The 20,389-nt window shown below is 36.3% G+C and overlaps 1 protein-coding gene and 2 non-coding genes across 4 annotated transcripts in view; 1 reads left to right on the plus strand and 2 right to left on the minus strand.

Annotated features, from left to right (window-relative positions):
• LOC121408834 (cation channel sperm-associated protein 4-like) overlaps window positions 1-20,389 on the plus strand; it is a 37,207-nt gene that overhangs the window by 3,816 nt on the left and 13,002 nt on the right. Inside the window, exons 4-14 of one of the 2 annotated variants that reach the window (XM_041600495.1) lie at window positions 958-1,062; window positions 3,624-3,786; window positions 4,461-4,533; window positions 5,156-5,214; window positions 5,659-5,769; window positions 6,364-6,428; window positions 7,101-7,205; window positions 8,389-8,476; window positions 9,178-9,263; window positions 9,877-9,984; window positions 10,530-10,652. In XM_041600495.1, coding sequence (XP_041456429.1) covers window positions 985-1,062; window positions 3,624-3,786; window positions 4,461-4,533; window positions 5,156-5,214; window positions 5,659-5,769; window positions 6,364-6,428; window positions 7,101-7,205; window positions 8,389-8,476; window positions 9,178-9,263; window positions 9,877-9,984; window positions 10,530-10,652 — 1,059 coding nt within the window. In that variant the 5' untranslated portion in view covers window positions 958-984. The remainder of the gene's footprint in view (window positions 1-957; window positions 1,063-3,623; window positions 3,787-4,460; window positions 4,534-5,155; window positions 5,215-5,658; window positions 5,770-6,363; window positions 6,429-7,100; window positions 7,206-8,388; window positions 8,477-9,177; window positions 9,264-9,876; window positions 9,985-10,529; window positions 10,653-20,389) is intronic. The other variant, XM_041600496.1, reaches the window with a different exon arrangement.
• Window positions 1,511-1,593, minus strand: TRNAN-GUU. Its single transcript is given in 2 exon segments — window positions 1,511-1,546; window positions 1,556-1,593. It is a non-coding gene; the product is annotated as a tRNA-Asn (tRNA).
• On the minus strand, window positions 1,898-1,971 carry TRNAN-GUU. The gene has a single exon. It is a non-coding gene; the product is annotated as a tRNA-Asn (tRNA).

Here is a 20,389-nt window from a genome sequence, read left to right on the forward strand (position 1 = left end):
CTTGGAATGCCCCTCTTCATGTCTGAATTTCCTAGATTTTCAGCTCGCGCTTCGCGCTCGCAGTATTTCATTAGTGAGATGCGTATAATAATCATGATTACAATGACTTCAAAAAGTGCTCCATGTGTTTAGATGTAATTCTAACAAAATCAGCAAGCGCTTGGCACTCGCATTAGATGACTATGGTGAGATATGTATACTCTGACTTAATGGATTCGTAACTATAGTCCTTAAAATATCCATGTTTGTGGTCAATATATACAAAAATTTCAGCTCGCGCTTCGCGCTCGCATCATTTGGTTAGTCAAATACGTAGGGTCTTAGAGAATTCCTACAGACAACCCTTAGAATGCCCCTCTTCAGTTCTATATTTCCTAAATTTTCATCTCGCGCTTTTGCGCTTGCAGTATTTGATTAGTATGATGCGTATGATAATCATGATTACATGACTACAAAAGGTGCTTCATGACTGTGTTTAGATGTAATTCTAAAAAAAATCAGCAAAGGATATGGCAATAGCATTAGATGACTATGGTGAGATATTTATACTCTTAATGGATTCTAAAATATAATCCTTAAAATTTCCTTGTTTATGGTCAATATATACAAAAAAATTTAGCTCGCGCTTCGCGCTCGCATTGTTTGTTTACCGAGACAGTTAAGTATCATGATTACAAAACAATTCGCTTATAATGTCAATTTTTAGCCGTCAGTATCAAAAATTTTCAGCTCGCGCTTCGCGCTCGCATTATTTAATCAGTGAGATACATATCCGTTTGATGGCACTGCATGTCCTTAAAATATCTCTATTAGGTCAGTATACCTGACAACTGAGCGCGCTTCGCGCGCTCCCTAAGTGACCCGAATTTTTGCTGGTGCCCCCCCAATGCCGTGACCCACGGTACGCCACTGACCGCCACTGTCATCATAATCATTACAATCTTTTTCATTTCACAGGAGCTGGTAGGTAAGCTGGTGGATAGCATGTGGTTTCGTGGATTCATTCTCGGTGTAATCGTAACGAATGCTATCCTCATCGGGGCACAGACCAACCAAGAACTGGTAAGAAATCTTCACAGATTATTTTACATGCTAATGCTATTTTAGCTTATAACCGTATTTTCTATCATTCGTTTTCGCTGACAACTTCGATGTGACTCCTGCATTTAGTTTTAATATTTGACTAGTTTGGTAAAATAAGTGGGACTCATGCCACTTACTTGCTAAAGACTTGAGGTTCTAAATGATTTTCATAAATTTCGATCTTTTAAAGTGACAGTCTTTGTTTTAACAGGCATATCTTATATTTTTCAAAAAAATGAAAATATGAAAAATATTAATGCGAAGAATTAAGAATGAAGGGACGTTCCACTTAGATTGTCAAACTTTGTATAGAAGCTTATTGGAGAGGGTAGTCCCGTCCTCTCCCCCTCCTTCCCGATGGAAAAAATCTCATAAATCGCCGCCTATGAGTACGATGGCGAGAAAAGTAATAAAAACTATAGCCATACGTCCCTGGGTGGGCTTGAACCACCAACCTTTCGGTTAACCATGTTAACAGCCGAACGCGCTAACCGATTGCGCCACAGAGACAAGATGCGAGAAATTGGAAAACTAAATATTACACTACTAAGATTCATATTATCTCAAAATGGGAGCTTGTTATTTTGAAAATGATAAATCTCTCTTTGTTTTCTGTACAAAACATGAGACCCCTGTCATAAAAAGATGCTGTTTGTCAAAGTAATATATACTATGTAAAATACTAAGAACGAATGAAAACGCAAGTAACAAAGAAATGATGGGGCAAATGCTGACACATTTGAACATTTAAAAACACAAAGAGTGGGATGAGGGTCAAGAATGAAATATATAATATTATATTAAAAAAAACGAACGTCCCTGGGTGGGCTTGAACCACCAACCTTTCGGTTAACAGCCGAACGCGCTAACCGATTGCGCCACAGAGACAAGGTGGACTTTGACATTGGAACAAAGAAATGTAAGACTATTCGATTCAAAGTCTTTCAAGAAAACGCTCAAAGTAAAATTCAAGTCCCTGTGACGATTTGAAAAGTGACTTGTCTGCTTCATGTGTGGTGAATCAATGAACCAGCTAGTCACATTGTCACAAAATGAGTTTCTCCAGCAGGATCCCTCTTGCGATATTGCGCTGTAAAGTGCAATGTTTAAATATGTCCTGTTTTATTAGTTATGTCAAACTTGCGCGGACCATTTGTTAACCCTTTAGCAGTAGATACCCCCCCCCCCCCCGTTTAAAAATATAGAGACCCCGCCTGGTATTTAATCCCGTTTTATCACTTCCGTCCCAAAAATAGAGAACATGGATAAATTAAAAGCATGATATTTTAATGTCTTTTTTTTTCTTTAACCTGCACGTGGTCTTGACATCAATGGCTAGATAAATAGATAGATAGATAGATAGATTTGTTGACTTTTGTGCTCCTTACAAACATCTAAAAGCCTTGTGTATTCTCAAATAATGAAGTTAAACCACCGTTTACCCAGAATAAAAGAGAGCTGTTAAAAAGAGAGAAGAGTTTTGCAAAAAAATGTTGTAAATCGGATTATTATCAATCGAAATTTTCAAATGATAGATTAATACTATTATCTATACTATTGTGTAACAATATCATTTCGTGTTCTGAGAAGAACAAATCCTCAGGAATATGATACAGTGTTAGAATAACTTTTGTAATGAATCTAATCATGCAAATTGTCCTTTGTAAATACGGCTGGTGTAACCTTAACTCCTTATCTTATTGCAGTGTATATGTTTTTAAATTTATTCTGTATTAATCAATTATTCATAAAACTTCGTTATCATTGAATTTTAATTGATTGATATGGACCCCCTCATTTCCATTTATGCTCTATATTATATTTTTACTGTTTTACGAAGTAAGAATGCCCTTCTATAAAATTGCAATTGATTTGTATTGCTTTATATTACTTTGTATTATGTTTTGAATGGAAATGAAATAAAAGAATTGAATTGAATTGATTGTATTTTTCTTTACACATCTTAAGATATACATGTACATTGTAGTATCGAAGCGCTAATACATTTATATTTTTACCCCGGTCATCAGATTTAATCATTCATTCCATCACTCAGTGTATGCACACCCCCACTCCCCGGGGAGTATTCCAGTCTGAGGCTCATATAGTACTGGACAATGACTTTTAAACACCCATTTGGTGATTTCAAGTCTGGTGTTGGCCTTGGTGTTAGTGTTGGTGCTGGAATTTGGATTACTTCCCATAGCTCCAAAACTTATGAGTTTTTAAAACTGATCCAGATCACATCATTGACATCACAACAACTAGTGAGTGAATTTTTGGGATCACCTTCATGTTATGTTTCGTGTTATAATCGTGTAAAAATTGACCCAACACCAACACCAAAAGGTCAACACTGAACTTGAAATCACCCATTTAGCACCTGGGTGGAGAGAGCAAGGTGTGGATTAACTTTTTGCTGCGTTGGGATTTGAACACACGACCCTTCAATTAAAAGCCGAGAGTCAGAACCACTACACCACGGCCCTTTCAAGTGTAATTCCAAAAAAATATGACTCTTTAAAAATTCATTTTTTCAGTCTCAGAAGTATGCCTGGCTTTTCTTCATCTTCGACTACACTGTCTTGAGTATCTTTGTGTGTGAGTTGATTCTCAAATGGTATAATGGGTTCACCATCTACTGGAAGATTGGATGGAATATTCTGGATTTTTTCATCATTGTCATCCTCTTACTTGGACCAAGTGAGTAAAACTACCATGGTAACTGGGAACGAAAATGCGGGATGAAGCCTTAATTTCTATAATCATATATATTACGGTGTAATCAGTAGATTATTATTTTGTAAATAGTCAAATATACCAGACCTTTGGTTAATTTGCTGATATGCGTTTTTTTTTTATAGATCAATTAATTTAAATTGAAATCAAGTATTATTACCTCTTAGAGCCTACGTTATATATTTTCGACCTTCCTCTTCTTCTTGTTTCGTATATTTCATCTGCTTTCATCTTTACATATCCTAGTCATCATTATCATCACCACCACCACCATCATCATCATCACCATCATCACAACTGCCACTATCCGTCATCATCATTATCATCGTCACCATTACCATCCTCATCGTCATCATCATCGTCATCATCACCACCACCACCACCATCATCATCACCATCACCACCATCATCATCACCATCACCACCACCATCAGTATCACCATCACCACCATCATCATCATCATCACCACCACCACCACCACCACCACCACCATGACCACCACCATCATCGTCACCCCCATAAACACTACCATCGCCCCATAGCATCACCACTAGCACCACAGCAACCACCACACCCTTTTTTCGTCTCCGTCTCATTCCCTATTAACTTTTTTGAAATCACTGTTTTACTTTTACAGCTCTCAAATTCTTAGGAAGCAGTCGCATCTTGAGAATTCTGAGGGTACTTAGGGCTTTCAGAAGTCTCAGAAGGTATGTCAATCTAAACAGGGGGCGTTTCATGAAAGGACTTGTCGGACGTTTTATCCGACAAGTCCCATTTTATCCGACAGTTACCATAGGAACAGTGCCTCTCAGCCAATCAGAATCAAGGAAAGATGTCAGATCTGACAACTTGTCGGATGAAAATATTGATGAAACACTCCCCAGATCCTTAATCATTATGATTAGGGTGGTTGGATTGGGGTGGGGGTGGGGGTGGTGGTCTACATCTAGCTGGCGTAATATAGTCATGTATGTAAGAGTATAATGATATTTTGTCTCTTTATCTATTAACAATGTTAACCGTTCAAACATTTTTTTTATATACGCTACCTTCCTTCTATTTGTTCTCCTTCTCTCAGCTCATGCAGAATCTTATGATCAATGTTGACAAATTAAATAATTTTTGTGTTCTAAACTGTTAAGTAGGCGTCCTCTGAAGTTGAAAAATAAAATTTAATCAGATTGCATTAGTCAGTATATGTTCATATTTATCGACATGTAGCATAAGACAGGTAAAGTTCCATGATTTAAGATAATGATAATTTCTGAAATTTCATGCGCACCATAAGCAAGCACTTATTTATTTTCATTTATTTTTGTTTAATATCAGTGTGAGTGCCTTAGCCGGTCTTTCTGTTGTGGTGCAAACGATATTTCAATCAATCCCAGGTTAGTATCAAAGTATGACAAAATTGAATTAAAAAATGCAATTGATTAACTAAAAAGGGTCTAAAAAATTAATATTGAAATGAATGATACATATATACATAATCTTTGATGAGATGTCTGTCTATTCTTACATCTGTATCACGTTTGCATACAGAGTTTATACGCAATTGAAAATCGAGAGTAAGTTCTGAATACAAGCGTTTGATTGGCTGAATTCTGGTTGCATAATACAACGCTTCCGGAAATGTGCCCCATGGATATGTTTCACCGTGCTCGTGAATAATAAAGTTTATTTGGCTAATATGCTGATGAACCACAATCAGATTCGATTGATTTTTGCAGAATCTTCCATTTATTATTTTTATGTTTTTTTCGTATAAAAACATTCATTCTTAAGATAGATTTCCTTTTTTTTTCTTGTCTGTTTTGTTGTTGCTCTGACAGACATGTCGAACATCGCATTTCTGCTTCTCATCCTCATGGTTGTTTTTAGTGTGGTGGGCGTGTATCTCTTTGGTGATGATTTTCCAGCTTTCTTCGGGAATCTTCAGACGGGTGAGTCATGTACACTGTACACTGCAAATACAATTTGAACTAACACTATTCGGTGTTCCAGAGTATCACATCAAGCATTTTACACCAAAGTTAAATCCTTGTTGTTCATAATTAAACACACATTAGTGTTATCATAATTCACTTCAACACTATTTGGTGTTCTGTTCGAAATCCATATTTCAACACAATCATGAGAGTACATGTGACTCTGTAAAATCTGCCATAGCGTTTCTTTTTTTTAATTTTATTATTTTTACAATGTAATTATTGTCAATCTACCAGATTCAAATAGATGTTCGATTGGTATTTTACAATAATTGATAATAATTTTTTTTACATTATTTGTTATTATCATTTATTATTTTGCGTGAACTGTATACGGTATAGTATGCATCTTTTATGTAGACATGGTAATGTTGTAATAATAATCTGGTCAACTTCGTTACACTTGAATGTTATCTTGACTGCATGACTCATTTTTTTTTGGGGGGAGGAGGTACAGGCAATAAGTGAACAAGAAATTTTTAAATATTGATAATATGATAGAGAAACTTTTCATCGTTCATTAACATTAACTGTTATTTTCTTTGGCAGCCATGTTTTCTCTCTTCATCTGCGTAACTCAAGATGGTTGGATGGGGATATTTGATAGATTTAAGGTAGGAATATTGGCATCATTTTGACACGTTGACATTTCAAATAGTGATAACTATTAAAGAACGAAGTATTCTATTTGGAAGCTTCTTTTCAATATCATTTAAAAAAAATAGGTTATTGTAGGGTAGTGCCGCGGTAAAAAAAATGATAGATTTTATTTAGGAAATTTCTTCGTTAATAGTTGTCTCTTCAATTTTCCTTCTCATAAAGTGTTCGCCTACTCTTTATCTGCAGTTTATAAGATATTATTTTTTTTCTTTTAATATTTGATCTATTTATTAATTAATTAATTCATTTATTTATTTATTAATTAATCTATATATTCATTGTTTTAAGTGTGTTCACATCATTCATGATCATACTGCAAGTACAGAGTTAATTGTAATAATTATAAACACTGCATATCATCTGTGAATATAATTGTTCATTGCATGATGGAACACACAAAGGTCTTCGAAAATAAGCTTGAAGTTGAAACTGATGTATGTTTTGATTCTTCTAGAAAGAAAATACAAATTGCGTTAGAAAGATAAATCTATTCATCTGGACTTTTTAAAAAGAAATGAGGAACGGTTTCACTCAAGCTTGAAGCTTGGGTGATATTGTTAAAAAGCATTATAACTTTAAACAAAGATTACTCTTTGACGGTTCTATATCCCAAATGTTTATTCCAGAAATCTGATCACTACTTGATGGGAGCTATATACTTCATATTAGCCATCACTATCGGGGCATTCGTCTTTGCCAACCTTGTCGTTGCCGTGGTCGTCACAAATTTGGTAAATACAAAACACAAAAATTGACTGATAAATGATATAATTGTGTTTTCGATAAAATACCCCCCCCCCTTCGGGTGTTTGCCCATACAATAAGAAAAATAAATTCAGAAAATATATATATATTAAAGGGATGGTCCGGGCTGAATATATTTATATCTTAACACATGGAGTAAAATTCACTGAGCAAAATGCCGAAAATTTCATAAAACTTGGATAACAAATAAGAAAGTTCTTGAAGTTTAAAGTTCAGCAATATTTTGTGAAAACAGTCGTCATGAATATTCATTAGGTGGGCTGATGATGTCACATCTTCACTTTCCATTTTCTTATGTTATTACATTAAATCCTATTTTTTCATTATTTCATACTTGTGTGAATGATATATCTCCCTTATAATGAAATAAGTTGCAGCAATCAATATCTATTGCACTAAATCAGTTGTCAATCCAATTTTTATAGTTCTTGGAGGAAAAAATTGAAAACCTAATTTCATATAACAAAATACAAAAGAACAAGTAGAGATGTTACATCATCAGCCCACCTAATGAATATCCATCCCTTTTAGGCGCAGATTTAGGGGGAGAACGCCCTGTTCTTTTGTTCTTACCCTAAAAATACTAGGCTATTTATTTTGAAGCCTAAGAAGTCTGGTGCCATTGGCGACGGAACAGAGGATTATCTTTTGTGATGGGGGGACGGCTATTGTTGCGCCCCCCAACACAAAAGATAATCATCTGCTCCGCCGCCAATGCTGGTGGCTGATTCCGCCACCAACCACCCACCCTTTATGATCTCAGCCTTCGACCCTGCAACCTCGAGGAAAATCGGCTCGATCGCGAAATATTATGTGCGATAATAAATTTGTGCAGACGATACGCGACAGACTGCGGCGTGGACAAAAACAAAATATATTTAATCGAAGAGATAAATATGTATTCTCAGAATAACGAATTCATTTCAAAAGATAAAATGACCACATAGTACACCCAAGAGGGACCGTGGCAGAAAGAAAGAAAATGAACATTGATAATGCAGTTTCTGAGCAATGCATTTCGAAGCATTTTGTGCATGTTTGATGATTCTCCCAATGTAATTTGCTATTTTGTCGAATGAGAACCACCCCCTCACACTCTCCCTGAATAAATTACGGAATACCACTCTCGTATCCCTGCTCGTATTACAGGACAAAGCCGTCAAAGAGGTAAAACATGAGAACAAAATGAGAGAAGATGTCTTAACCACGAGGAACGTCCAAAAAGAAGATGAACCCGGTAAGCATATTGGTTTTTATGATACATCAAAATGATGGTGATGATGATGATAATGATGATGATGATGAATGGCATTGATATTGAACGATGTCGAATGATGTTATAATGATGATGACAATGGTAATGATACTGATAATGAGGATGATGGTCATGATGATGGTGGTGGTGATGATGGTGATGATGATGATGATGATGTTGATGGTAATGTTACTGACAATGAGGATGATGGTCATGGTGACGATGATGATGATGGCGGTGGTTTTGGTGATGATGATGATGTAACTTCTGAAGGTTTCCATGGCGAAGAAGAATCGTGTAGTAGGTTTCACGGTACACCATGTAGATTGGGTGTTGGGTGGTCCTTTTCAGGACCAACACTTGCCCAAGAAAGATATATGGTGTACCGTGAAACCAGGGATATCCCTGGTGAAACCTACTACATAATGATGATGATGATGATAATGATGATTATGACAATATCAATGATACTGATAATGAGGATGATGGTCATGATGATGATGGGGATGAGAAGGATGGCGATGGTATCGGAGGCTTCTCTGCAAAGTGGCAATGGGGCAATTTCCTCTATCATGAGGTTCGATCTCAGGGCCCTTTTGCTCCAGAAGTCCATAGAAAGAACATTTCTGATGATATGTTACTTTTCTATCTCTACAATTTCCCTTCCATTTGATTCAACCAAGATATTGACAAAGAAGTACCGGTCACAAGCGTTGGAGAGGTCTTAGAAAAAACAGACTTGAGTACTCAGAAGCCGCTACACTTTGGGGTAAGCAAACTAATTCACTGATCTTAGGGCCTAGACTGGATCTATGGTCATCCAGGCTTTCCCGAGATTGTACCTTCTTTCCTTGACAGAACTAGCAATGGATTTTTTTTTGGGGGGATACGAATAACTAATGATAACAGAAAAGGGGGAAAAACTTCACAGTGTCACATGGATAAAGAATTACATGAACGGTGTAGACGGATACAAATTTAAGGGGCAGAGGCGTTGATCGGGGGAGGGGAGGGCGATCACTCCCCAATGATTTTGACAATAATTTTCAAAAACATAATACGCAGTTATGTTTCTAAAGGAATTGAAAAGTACTAAACCATGAAACTTGGCGATGAAATGTTATTGTAAATATGAATTTTCATTTATTGGCGCGCTTTGGACAATTTCTCTCACTTTCACGTCTCGACACAAATCTTTAACCTACCACACTCTTTAGGGAGAAAGATAGAGGTCTCAGACGGGGGGGGGGGGTAGTGCTCGATTGCTCCACTCCCTCACTGCTGGCCCTCCTTAATTCCAGTTCATGTTTATGTGTATATACGTAGTGGAGTATAGTAGTTTACAAACTTGAATTTCTGGTACACTGCATGATTTTCTGCAGGATTTCAAGTATCTGACGACAGAGAAGTTTCAGAGCTATATTGTCCTCATCTCAGCTCTTGAAGATAACCTTGCTGAATATAAGACGATCAGAGATGACCTCGACAAGGTTTGTACGACATAGTAGACATGTTAATTTTGTATTAAAAATGCACATTATTGCTGTGATCTATCCTCTCGAGTTTAGAGTTTGTACAAGCTATTACGAGAGGCCGTCGAAAGTAACCTAAGCAATCATTTTGTATTAAATTTTGTTGCTGGAAAATTAATGGGTACGAATGATGTGAGAATTTTTTAATTTTAATTAACTACTAGATATCATTATACTACCATCACCAAACATCAGTTTGCAGTTATTACAACATGGTATTCGAATTGAATTATATTGAAATTAATTAGATTTATTACAATGAATGTTCCGTGATATTTTCCTATCATTTTAAGATAATGCATAGTATTTGGCGACTGGAGACAAGAAAATAGCAACATGTTAATCAAAGTTAGCGCCATAAACTCATGATTTATGCACTTCGATGACTGTGTACATGAGAAACATTATTCATCATTTCAATAAATTTAGCAAACATCATGAAAACAATAATTTGATGACCCTAAAAATATTCTAATTCATTATGTCCGTTTCACGGTTTTCAGATTTTTCGACTAATCTGGGAATTGAACGAAATCGACGACGGAGATGGTATTGACTCGAAGTTATCATCGCGCCAACCATCCGAAGCAGCAGCTCCAGAAACTATAGACTTTAAAACTATTGGGGTAAGAGGAGAAGGGAGAATAAAGATAAATTATTATTATTATTATTATTATTATTATTCATTTGACCAATTCATGATACAAACATAGATGCCATTATACATGGTAAAAACAAACAATACAGAATGGAGCAGTGCTACATGCTGGTCAGGGGTGATAAAAGCATAATAAATAGCTGTTGCTCGGAAGCATATGCCCCCACATGTAGCACTGCGTACAAATATCAACTTAGAAAACAAATTGCACAAAGTATAATCTAACCCAATGTTTGGCGAAATTTCTGTAAAATAATAATGAAATGCAGAAGATATTTGATGTTAACATATAACTAGGAATGATTGACAGTAATAATCAGATATGTATAGGGGAAGGCGGGGTAAGTTGTGACAGTTTTTGCTTTTTGCATGTTAGAATTGATATGATTAATAATCTTGTCGAAATAAGTACCTTGCCTTGAAATTTAATTCTTCTGAAATATTTTCCACCTATATATAAAACTTCTATCCCCACACTGAAAGTCATCGTGACCTTTGAAAAAAACGATGTCAAATGGCTCAACTTGCCCCATATATGGGGTAAGTTTGAGCCACCTTCTGGGGTAAGTTGAGCCACAAAAACTATGTACAAAATGTATGAGGGGAGAACCAGCATGTCAATTTTTTGTTTAAAGTCTTTTCACTTGCTAATTCTCTATAAATACTAACATCCTTTAAAAGGAAAAGTGCAGTCATGTAAATTTGCTCCTTTCAGCCAGCATTTCAATCGATTTTTATGGTTTGTTTGTTTTTTAAGATACATTACCATAGGAATTACCATGGCTCAACTTGCCCCATGCTGTTTGGCTCAACTTACCCCAGTCCGAACTTAGTGCGATAATTTTGTATCCACACATTTATTATGCATCCATCATATAAAAGACTATGACAAGAATGAAGATCCATACCTGTACTAATAATGTTGTTATCATGTCTTTATCATATTCAAAGATGTGTGTGTTTGTAAAGCACTTATCTATTTCACACTCTTTTTTACTTTTTTGGCTGAAATTCATATTTTTCCCTCTAAAAAACTACTTTTTGTTTCAAAGTTGAAAACAATGTGGTGGGGTTAGGGGTTATGCTATGGGTTATCAATACATGACACCACCACAATGTCTGACTCATTCATTATTGGCCTGGGGCTGGTGGCTCAACTTGCCCCTATGCTCAACTTACCCCGCCTTCCCCTACAGTCTACTGGTCATTAATAAGTAGACTGGTGAAATCCAATATTTCAAGCACAAAGTTAGTATTAAAAGCGATGGGGGGGTCAACTATGTCCAGCTTCATGAACGATCGACGATGAAGAAGAAGGGGGGCTGAGGAGGATAAGGAGCAGGAGAAGGAAGAACGAAGAAGAAGAAGAAAAAAAAAGAAGAAGAAGAAGACAAAGAAAAGGAAGAAAAAGAAGGGTGAGGAGGATGAGGAAAACAAGTATAAGCTTAGCGGATTGCAAGGTTTGATACAGACTGGTACATGTTTCATTTTAACGGCTTTCATTGATAGTCCTAAATTCAAATCCTTTTGTATTAAAAAAAAAATGCAGAAAAGGGGAGACATCCTTTCCAATCTTTTGGAACTTGAACAGCATAAACTTATTTCTACCCGTCGTGGGAGCCTCTCTGGTCTTCTTAAAGATGCAGCACGGCTGATCCCGACTAGCAAAGCTACTACCAGCCAACCATACTACTCAAGGCGTTTCTCTAGAGATACCAGCAAACCCAGAAGCAAGACAGACCTAGGAGGATCAGGGAAGTCCTTGAAAATTGAAAAAGATGGAGTGAGCACAGGAACGTCTCAGTCTCAAGATCGAATGCCTCCCGAGGTTGGGGTGAGTTGATTATGGTCGATCTTGGATCAATGATCTAGCGGAGCCATTTTCGCCAGTGACTCTGCAACTGAGTATTATGGTGGGGAAGGGCTGAAACTCTTATTGGACATTACATTATAGATTTCTAGATCTTGAAGATAGTTCAAAGCAAAGTAATATGAAATAACAGACAGAGAAAAAGCAATCAAAAATTTGGTGCATCTCCTACCACCTATCATTTCGTTTCTAAGATAAGTTAAATTTACCGTGTCATTGTCCAGCAACCCTTTCTCCCTATATGACTGCAATCCCTTTAGTCCCTTTTAACATTGAGCAAGGAAATGAATGTGATATCAATGTCCTTTTCTCATATTTTAGGTGGAAGAACGTTCTACAGCATCAAATAGTGATCTGAAGTCAAGTGAAAGCACCGAAAGCGATAAAGGTTCTTCAAAGGCCACGATATCACATCCAGAGAACATTGGTACACCATCGTCGGACGATTCTGAAAATAAAGAGGAAATGACTAGCAATATTGCCGAGGATAAGAGCGAGGAAAGTTGAAGTGATGTGGTCTATATTGGACCAAAGACCTACTAGAGACTGTGTATTACTGGAGTATTTAAAGTCACTATGTCACAGCCACCTATGGACAGCGCCATCTCCATACCTGTACTACATCATGTGTGGCAGCAACCTTTCTTATCCAGGATGCAACAATAGATCTGTTCCCTCTACAGTTATAGATTATTTCCTTTTGTTTTCATCTCTCTAAGATTCTACCACAATGTTTGTCAAGATTCATCTGTTCTTAGCATCATGTTTGTTTCCTATTTTTGATGAGACAAGATGAATTGCAATATAAGAACCAAAGGGAAAGGGATACAGAGAGAGAGGGAGAGAGAGAGAACAGAGGGCAAGACACAGATTAGAAGAGAGGCAAAGAGATATAGGAAGAGACAGTAATAGAGAGACTAAGGAGTTGTAGGTAGATGTAGAGAGAAAGGGGAGAGATATAATCGGGAGCAAGAACGAGAGAGCAAGAGACAATGTTGTTTCATCTGTAGGCTTAATTACCTAAGAAGAAGCGACCAGAAGACATAGGGCCTATATATATACCTTCTGTTCAGAATATTGCTGATGCTGATGTGGGCATCACAATGGAGGAACATTGTATGTGGGTGTAAAGGCGACCGCACACCTTACGATTGGTCTGCGACCCGATTTCAGAATAATCATGATAATGTTGTAGAATTTCATGCTGATATTGAGGCATGCAATATCTTACTGTGTAATGTTCTAAATTATCGTACGAATACCCATGTTCAAATCTGTGACTATGCTATGATCCTTCTTTGAATAAAAGCAAATTTAATATCTAGTCGTAATGACGTCATAGCAGTCGTACGATTGGCTACGATCTGAAAGTAATTTGGCCTTTACTACAATATAAAAGCTTGCAATCTTTCAAAATGGTTATATTAGTATTCTTTCAATTGATTTTAACCTCAAATAAAATGATATGTTCCATTCACATTTTCAGAAAATTAGCAAAATGTGATTTGTTCCAAAATCGGATCGCGAACAGTCGTAAGGTGTGCGGTGGCCTTAAGGGGCTGTGTGCAGGCCCCCGAAGCTACCGCCATTTTGTTTAATCCATTAGAAGCTAAAATAAGCCTTCATTAATATTAATTTCGTACGATGCTCCCTCATCAACTGTGGTTTTGTACGTGTACTAGACAATACGCACATCAGCGCAATGACAAAGGTCAACTTGGAAAATTCATTAATGTATTCATTTTGTTACGCGCTGTATGAGAGAGATGTGAAGATGTGCGGTGCGTGTGTGAAGGGGAGGCGAGAGGGAGATGAGATCTAATAAATTCTCATGTATCCATGTATTCGATGTATGAATAAGTATTTATCATGGACCATGTTGTACAAAAACATGAAAATGACCATCGAATTGTGATTTCTGCATGTTCATCCACCCCACCCTCTTAGCATTTTCCGTCCATTTTCAAAGTCGTTATGCGTCTTCTCCTTAGAAAAAAACAAAGATTTGTACTTTGTTAAAACATTGGTTGGTTTATATTGATGTTTTATTTGACGTGACTATGAATGGCATTTTATTATACTTGAGTTATCCTTATGATCTAACTATATCTCCAACAGGTTTTACAATACTTGTGAATGAATGAGATAGTGATAATATGCTTACCATGTATGTGGTATTGATTACATGATTGAAGTGAAATGTTTGTAAAATTCAGATTCGATGAAAATTCAAATGATTTTCCCTTGCTTTAAAAAAGCGGTACCGGAACGCCCCGTGGCAGTCTCACTTCTTGTCTCTAATGTTGAACTTCTTCAACATTTATTTCGAACAGTTGAAAGAGTTTCCAAAACAGTCACAAGCCTTTGCGAACTGTTGTGTAAGACAGTGACAATGAAGTTAGCGACCATGTGGGTGTTACAGTAACAGACCACTCACTGAGTGAATTTTGAAGTTCGAACGATTGCGAACCTATACCTATTGCCCGTTTCAAAACAATTTTTAAAACACTTTTGATGTCCTATATCGTGGAAAACGTATTATGTATAATTAGCTCATGATGTGATAGGAAGGAAAAGTCTCGAAGAAGACCAGAGCTAATATATCATTGATTTTAATATAGTTATCTATCCTTGTCTTTATTTTGTCTTAATTTTATATTAGGTTAACATTCTCATATTCTATTAAACATTTTTATATATTCATTGTTTTTATTTTTATATGGTTGATAAAACCAAACCAAATATAAAAATGACACAAGAATCGTAAAATTATTCATGCTTAGGCAAGCACTGCTCACATCACGTTGTTTAAGTCTGTCACTCTAACAACAATTTGTTTAAACTTTTTTTTATAATTTTTTAAATAGTTGAAGTTAAAAGTTAAAGTTTAAACAGTTGTTTAAAAAGTTGAAACAGTAGTTAGAGTGACGGGCTTAAACAACATGCTTAAAATTTTAAACAGCGTATAATTTAAAGTGCAGTATGGAAATTAGATTGCGCAGGAATTAGCCTTCCAGTAAGTGGGATGCCATGTGAGTCATGTGGATCTTAGAAATGAGGGATATGTGATAAATCCATACGATTAGTATGGATTTAACTTTACTGAGTGAATTTCATTGTTTATTAAATTAAAAACAAGTGTATTCATGAGTGACGAGTTGCATTTTTTTTGTAATATTCTCTGATAGACTTAAGGGGCGTTGCAAGAAACTTAATTGCGATCGATTGCAAGTGTATTTTCGTTCCTGAAATCAAGCATATGCCGTGCAATTAATTGCAAATTTGCGATTGATTGCTAATCTGCTCCGTGAAACAAGGAGTGTAATCTGATTTGCTATAGCTGAAACGTGATCAGTCAATTGTAAAATTGTAACATAATATTTGCGATTGATTGCAAATATTTTCTTGCAACACCCCCTTAGTTGTGTTCATGGGAGTCAGGATGTGATGATGGCAAAGAGCTTGACTGGTGGATGTAAGGGGTTACATGCATGGTTGTAAAGGGAATGGATGAGGGTGATATTATGCCCCCTTTATTAGGTACTCTACCCTTTCTCTCTCTTTCTCTCTCTTGGAAAGCGTTTCATAGTAGGACATATGGGACATTGATTTTTATCAGACAAAGTGTTTTTCATCCTACAGTCATGACAGTTAACCTAGTACAGTGCTTGTCAAGCATTCAAGGAAAATTGTCAGCTCTGACACGTCGGACAAAAATGTTGGTGACACGCTATAGCTACCCTGGGTATGCTGGTGCATTCAGATTGAGTGTTGTTTTTATAGATATTTTAACCATGTGTGGGTGTGGGTGTGGTGATGGGGGAGCTTTAAGAACACTGCAACGTATACACGGGGTGGTGGTATTCTGAGGCCATATTATCTTTATTTTGTTTTTAATCTTATCTTGAAATTGGTATTCTGAGATAACTTTATCTCTCAGATAAAATATGAAAGTTTATGTATCCTCTTCACTAGCCATTCAAGATATCTTTAACAGGTCGTTTTCATGACATTTATTTAAAAAAAGGTAGATTGCTTAGTTTGATACGTATCATGTTCATGCTTATAAAGAATACTCAGAATGTTAAAGTCTCCTGTCTAAATGCAATGAAAAACTCCTAAACTTGAGCTCGCGCTTTGCGCTCGCATTATCTATTTGGCCGTATGTGAGATGGATCTATTTTATCTATATATTAAGCGTAAGTTTATTTAAGCCCTTTGGTATTTACATTATAAGGACTACTCATTTAAAACACAATCAGCGGCCCATCGGGTATAAAATAAAGACCGAAGATGGATCCGCCCCTGGAGGGCACATTTTTTCTGTGTGCCCTGTGGATCCACAAAATTGTGCTTGCGCTTGCAACATCTTTCCAAGGTGGGCCTATATGGTTTACTTGGCCAATCTATATCTCATTTTTAAACAAAATCTATACAAGAACTCTATATCTACCGTATATAGCTAAATGAAATGTGGGTTGTTTTTAGATAGGCAAGTCAATATCGTGCGAATAGGCCTATCATTATCATTTCATATTGTGGTCGGGTCATAGCAGTTACCATAAATTCAATTCAATTTCAATTCATCAATGACATAAATGGGAAATTAACATTAACAAAGGATAACACACGTGGAAAAAATGAATCAAATTAACCATAAAAATTGCACCCGCAGACATAACAATAATAAAGCATTAGGCCTTTGTGCAAATGAATGAAATAAGGCAGATGAGGCCTACGTCTAAAAATTATGACCAATCCTCAAAGAACTGGGGTGGTATTCTGAGATCCATTTTATCTCAGATAAAATAAAATATTTTATCTCCGTTAAAATCAGTGAGATTAAATACCCTTAAAATCTCTCCGAATTGGTATTCTGAGAACCATTTTATCTCTGTAAGACACACCTATTTTTTATCAATATCCAATTAGAAACGCGCTTTTATAGCTCTCTCATATCACTCAACCAATTAAAATCCATTCCGCCAGGAGGTGTGGCAAAGGGGTGAGATTGCGTCAATTTATTGACTTCAAATACGCTTGCACTATACGCTTACGCGTCTTTACGGAGATTTCTTTTTAACAAAAAGGACAATACTCTCATCTTTTTTCGAAGTCTTTATCGCATCTTTTCAAGCATCATTTCAAAGACAATATTAGTCAAGAAAAGTCTTATGAAATACTCTCTGATTGTACAGGAACAACGTTAAGGTGTTATCTCAATAAATATATAATTTTTCTTCATTTTCATGTCACCATTTGGTGTTAATTCACCTAGAAATATTGGTGAAATCAACGTCGCAGAGATAAAATAGCCTCTACCCTCTTTTAAGTTTATTTTATTTTTTCTTCAAAGTAACATGGGCGCAAGCACATCATCTGCGTTGCAATGGCCAGATACGCGATGGGTATGTGTACGCAGGCATTGTTCTGTTGCGTATATCATCTGTAGATACGCAAGATAAAATTTATACGCAAGATAAAATCTAAACTTTATCTGAGCTTGAGAGATAAAATCTCATCTCAGAATACCAATTTCATTTTAAGAGATAAAATAAAATATTTTAAAGATAAAATGACCTCAGAATACCACCCCTGCACTCTTAAAATAAATCAGTCAAATTGACTAGACCATTAGTCAGATGGGTTCAACTGATATGACAATCACTGATTATAATAATATTATAATTCATGTCGGAAATGTTAATAATATTTCTTACATGAATTATATTCCGGTCAGATATCTCTGTTCTATTAATATACGACTATAGAAAATAGTCAAATTTGACTTGAATAACAGAGAATAACAGTTGCACCCAGATGACCCTTTTTAACTAGTCACTTTTGACTGGTTTGGTTTTAGAGTGTGATGGACGGCGGAATGATGGAGACGGATACCGAGTGGAGAGAACTTAGAGTATGAAGCAAGAGACATCTCTAAACCTAAATCAAGGACTAGTATGGTTGGAACTACCCCTTATCGACCATCTAATTTTCTAAGCATCGTATCTGCGAAAATATTCATCAATTTTACCCAGTTTTCGTCTCATTTGTGCAGAAAATGGAGTAGATCAGAATTCCATGTTTCGCTCGGCGACTCCGATTCAAGCTGCGTATATATCGACGAACAACGAATGCGACGATTTTACATTTGCTCATTTGCACCCGTCTTTTGAAACCGACCACCCGCGATACGCTAAGTTTACGGTCGATTCTTGTCGCGGTGGCGAAATATTTTTACTCTTTCAAATCAGTTCTATGACGTCAACATGCTAAATGATCGCCTCACTACTTCCACTGCGAGCTCCGGCGCATGATTCGACGATTGACGACGAATATTTGTTATAAAGCCGTTTCCTATCGGATTTCTTGGTTTTTCAGCGGGGCTTGGGTTTGGTCAATACAATTTTGATTAATTCTACTAAATTTCTACTTTTTGTTGCTTCTTTTTTTCTCGTAAAATTGATTCTTACAGTTTCTATGGACACTGCGCCTACTCTCCCGCGCGTATCGTTTGCAATACGCAATAATTTTAACGCGCACAAGGTGGTCGGTTTCAAAAGAGGTGGTCGATATGTGGTAGTCTCACCATATGTAAAACTTCCGTTCTATTCAGTGGTAAATGAAAAGAGTTTGCATATTATAGGCTTTGCTTATAGTGCTAAGCTTTTTCTGTCCAAGCTGAAAAGTATACACAATTCTTTAATTTTAAACCACTAAATAAAATTACTTGTGTATGCCAGGAAATTTGCATGATTGATTATACGAATGGCTTAAAAAAATTAAATAATTATCTATAAATTTGTCAAATTGATGCATAGCCCCATGCAATAAATAGTCCATAATTCCCAGGTAAGGAATGATTAAGGTAGAATAGAAGGGTTAGTGTTCGGTGGTAAGACGTTTTATAATTAACCAAGAATAATTCATATTATCAGAATATTTTTACATAAATATTAGTTCGTTCAACAAAATGATAAAAACAAACCAAGAAATGTCAAATCTATAATCAAACGAAAAGCTGCTCTGAAAGAAAATGGGACACAATTTGAACCCACTGACCTAATCTAGGTTAGTGAGTGAACTTAACCATAACGACGCTTCAAAAGTGTTGATTTTTGCGCGCCAAATTTATGACGCACGCGTTGTAATCTTTGATACGCATTCGCATAACCATACCGCAATGATAATTCATGAAATAGACTATTGATATGAAATTTGAGAGGGAATTGTTTTAAAATCGTCATCGTGACGTCACATAATCTTGTTCTACGGAAATAGTAAGATTTGAGATTTAGACCAATGAAATAGGAGGTCAAACGTTAAGCACTCCTTCGAAACTGGAGCAATACTAGCCGCTATTCGTAACCCTGATCACTATCGTCTTCTTCACCAAAATCCTTATCACTTTCTTCCCTCATCCTGAGTTTTCTAATCCTCCACAATGACGGGCGATGAGGCGACAAACGAGAAAGGTGTTGAAATCGAGGGTGAGAATTTTCAACGCCCGATGGGCAGGGTGCGGCGCACTTCCCAACAGGTCGAATATGCAAGAGGAGCCTTTAAGAAGGTAGGCCTAGGTAATGTATGAAGGAGGGAGGGGGGGCATGTCTGCTACGATTAACAAAGATTAATTTCTTTCATATCACAAAAGTTTCAGAATATTGTTCCTTTAACTTAAATTTATGTAGATTATGAGATAGATCGAGACTATGGACAAGAGTAATTATGTCAAAGATCTCACCAAATTTTGTGGAAAAATATTATTTTTTGTGAAAAACTATGGCCTGTCATGACATCAGATTGAAAAACCAATGACAATGCCAATGGTGCCA

This window comes from Lytechinus variegatus, chromosome 2 (assembly GCF_018143015.1).
Source record: "Lytechinus variegatus isolate NC3 chromosome 2, Lvar_3.0, whole genome shotgun sequence".
Lineage (NCBI taxonomy): Eukaryota > Metazoa > Echinodermata > Echinoidea > Temnopleuroida > Toxopneustidae > Lytechinus > Lytechinus variegatus.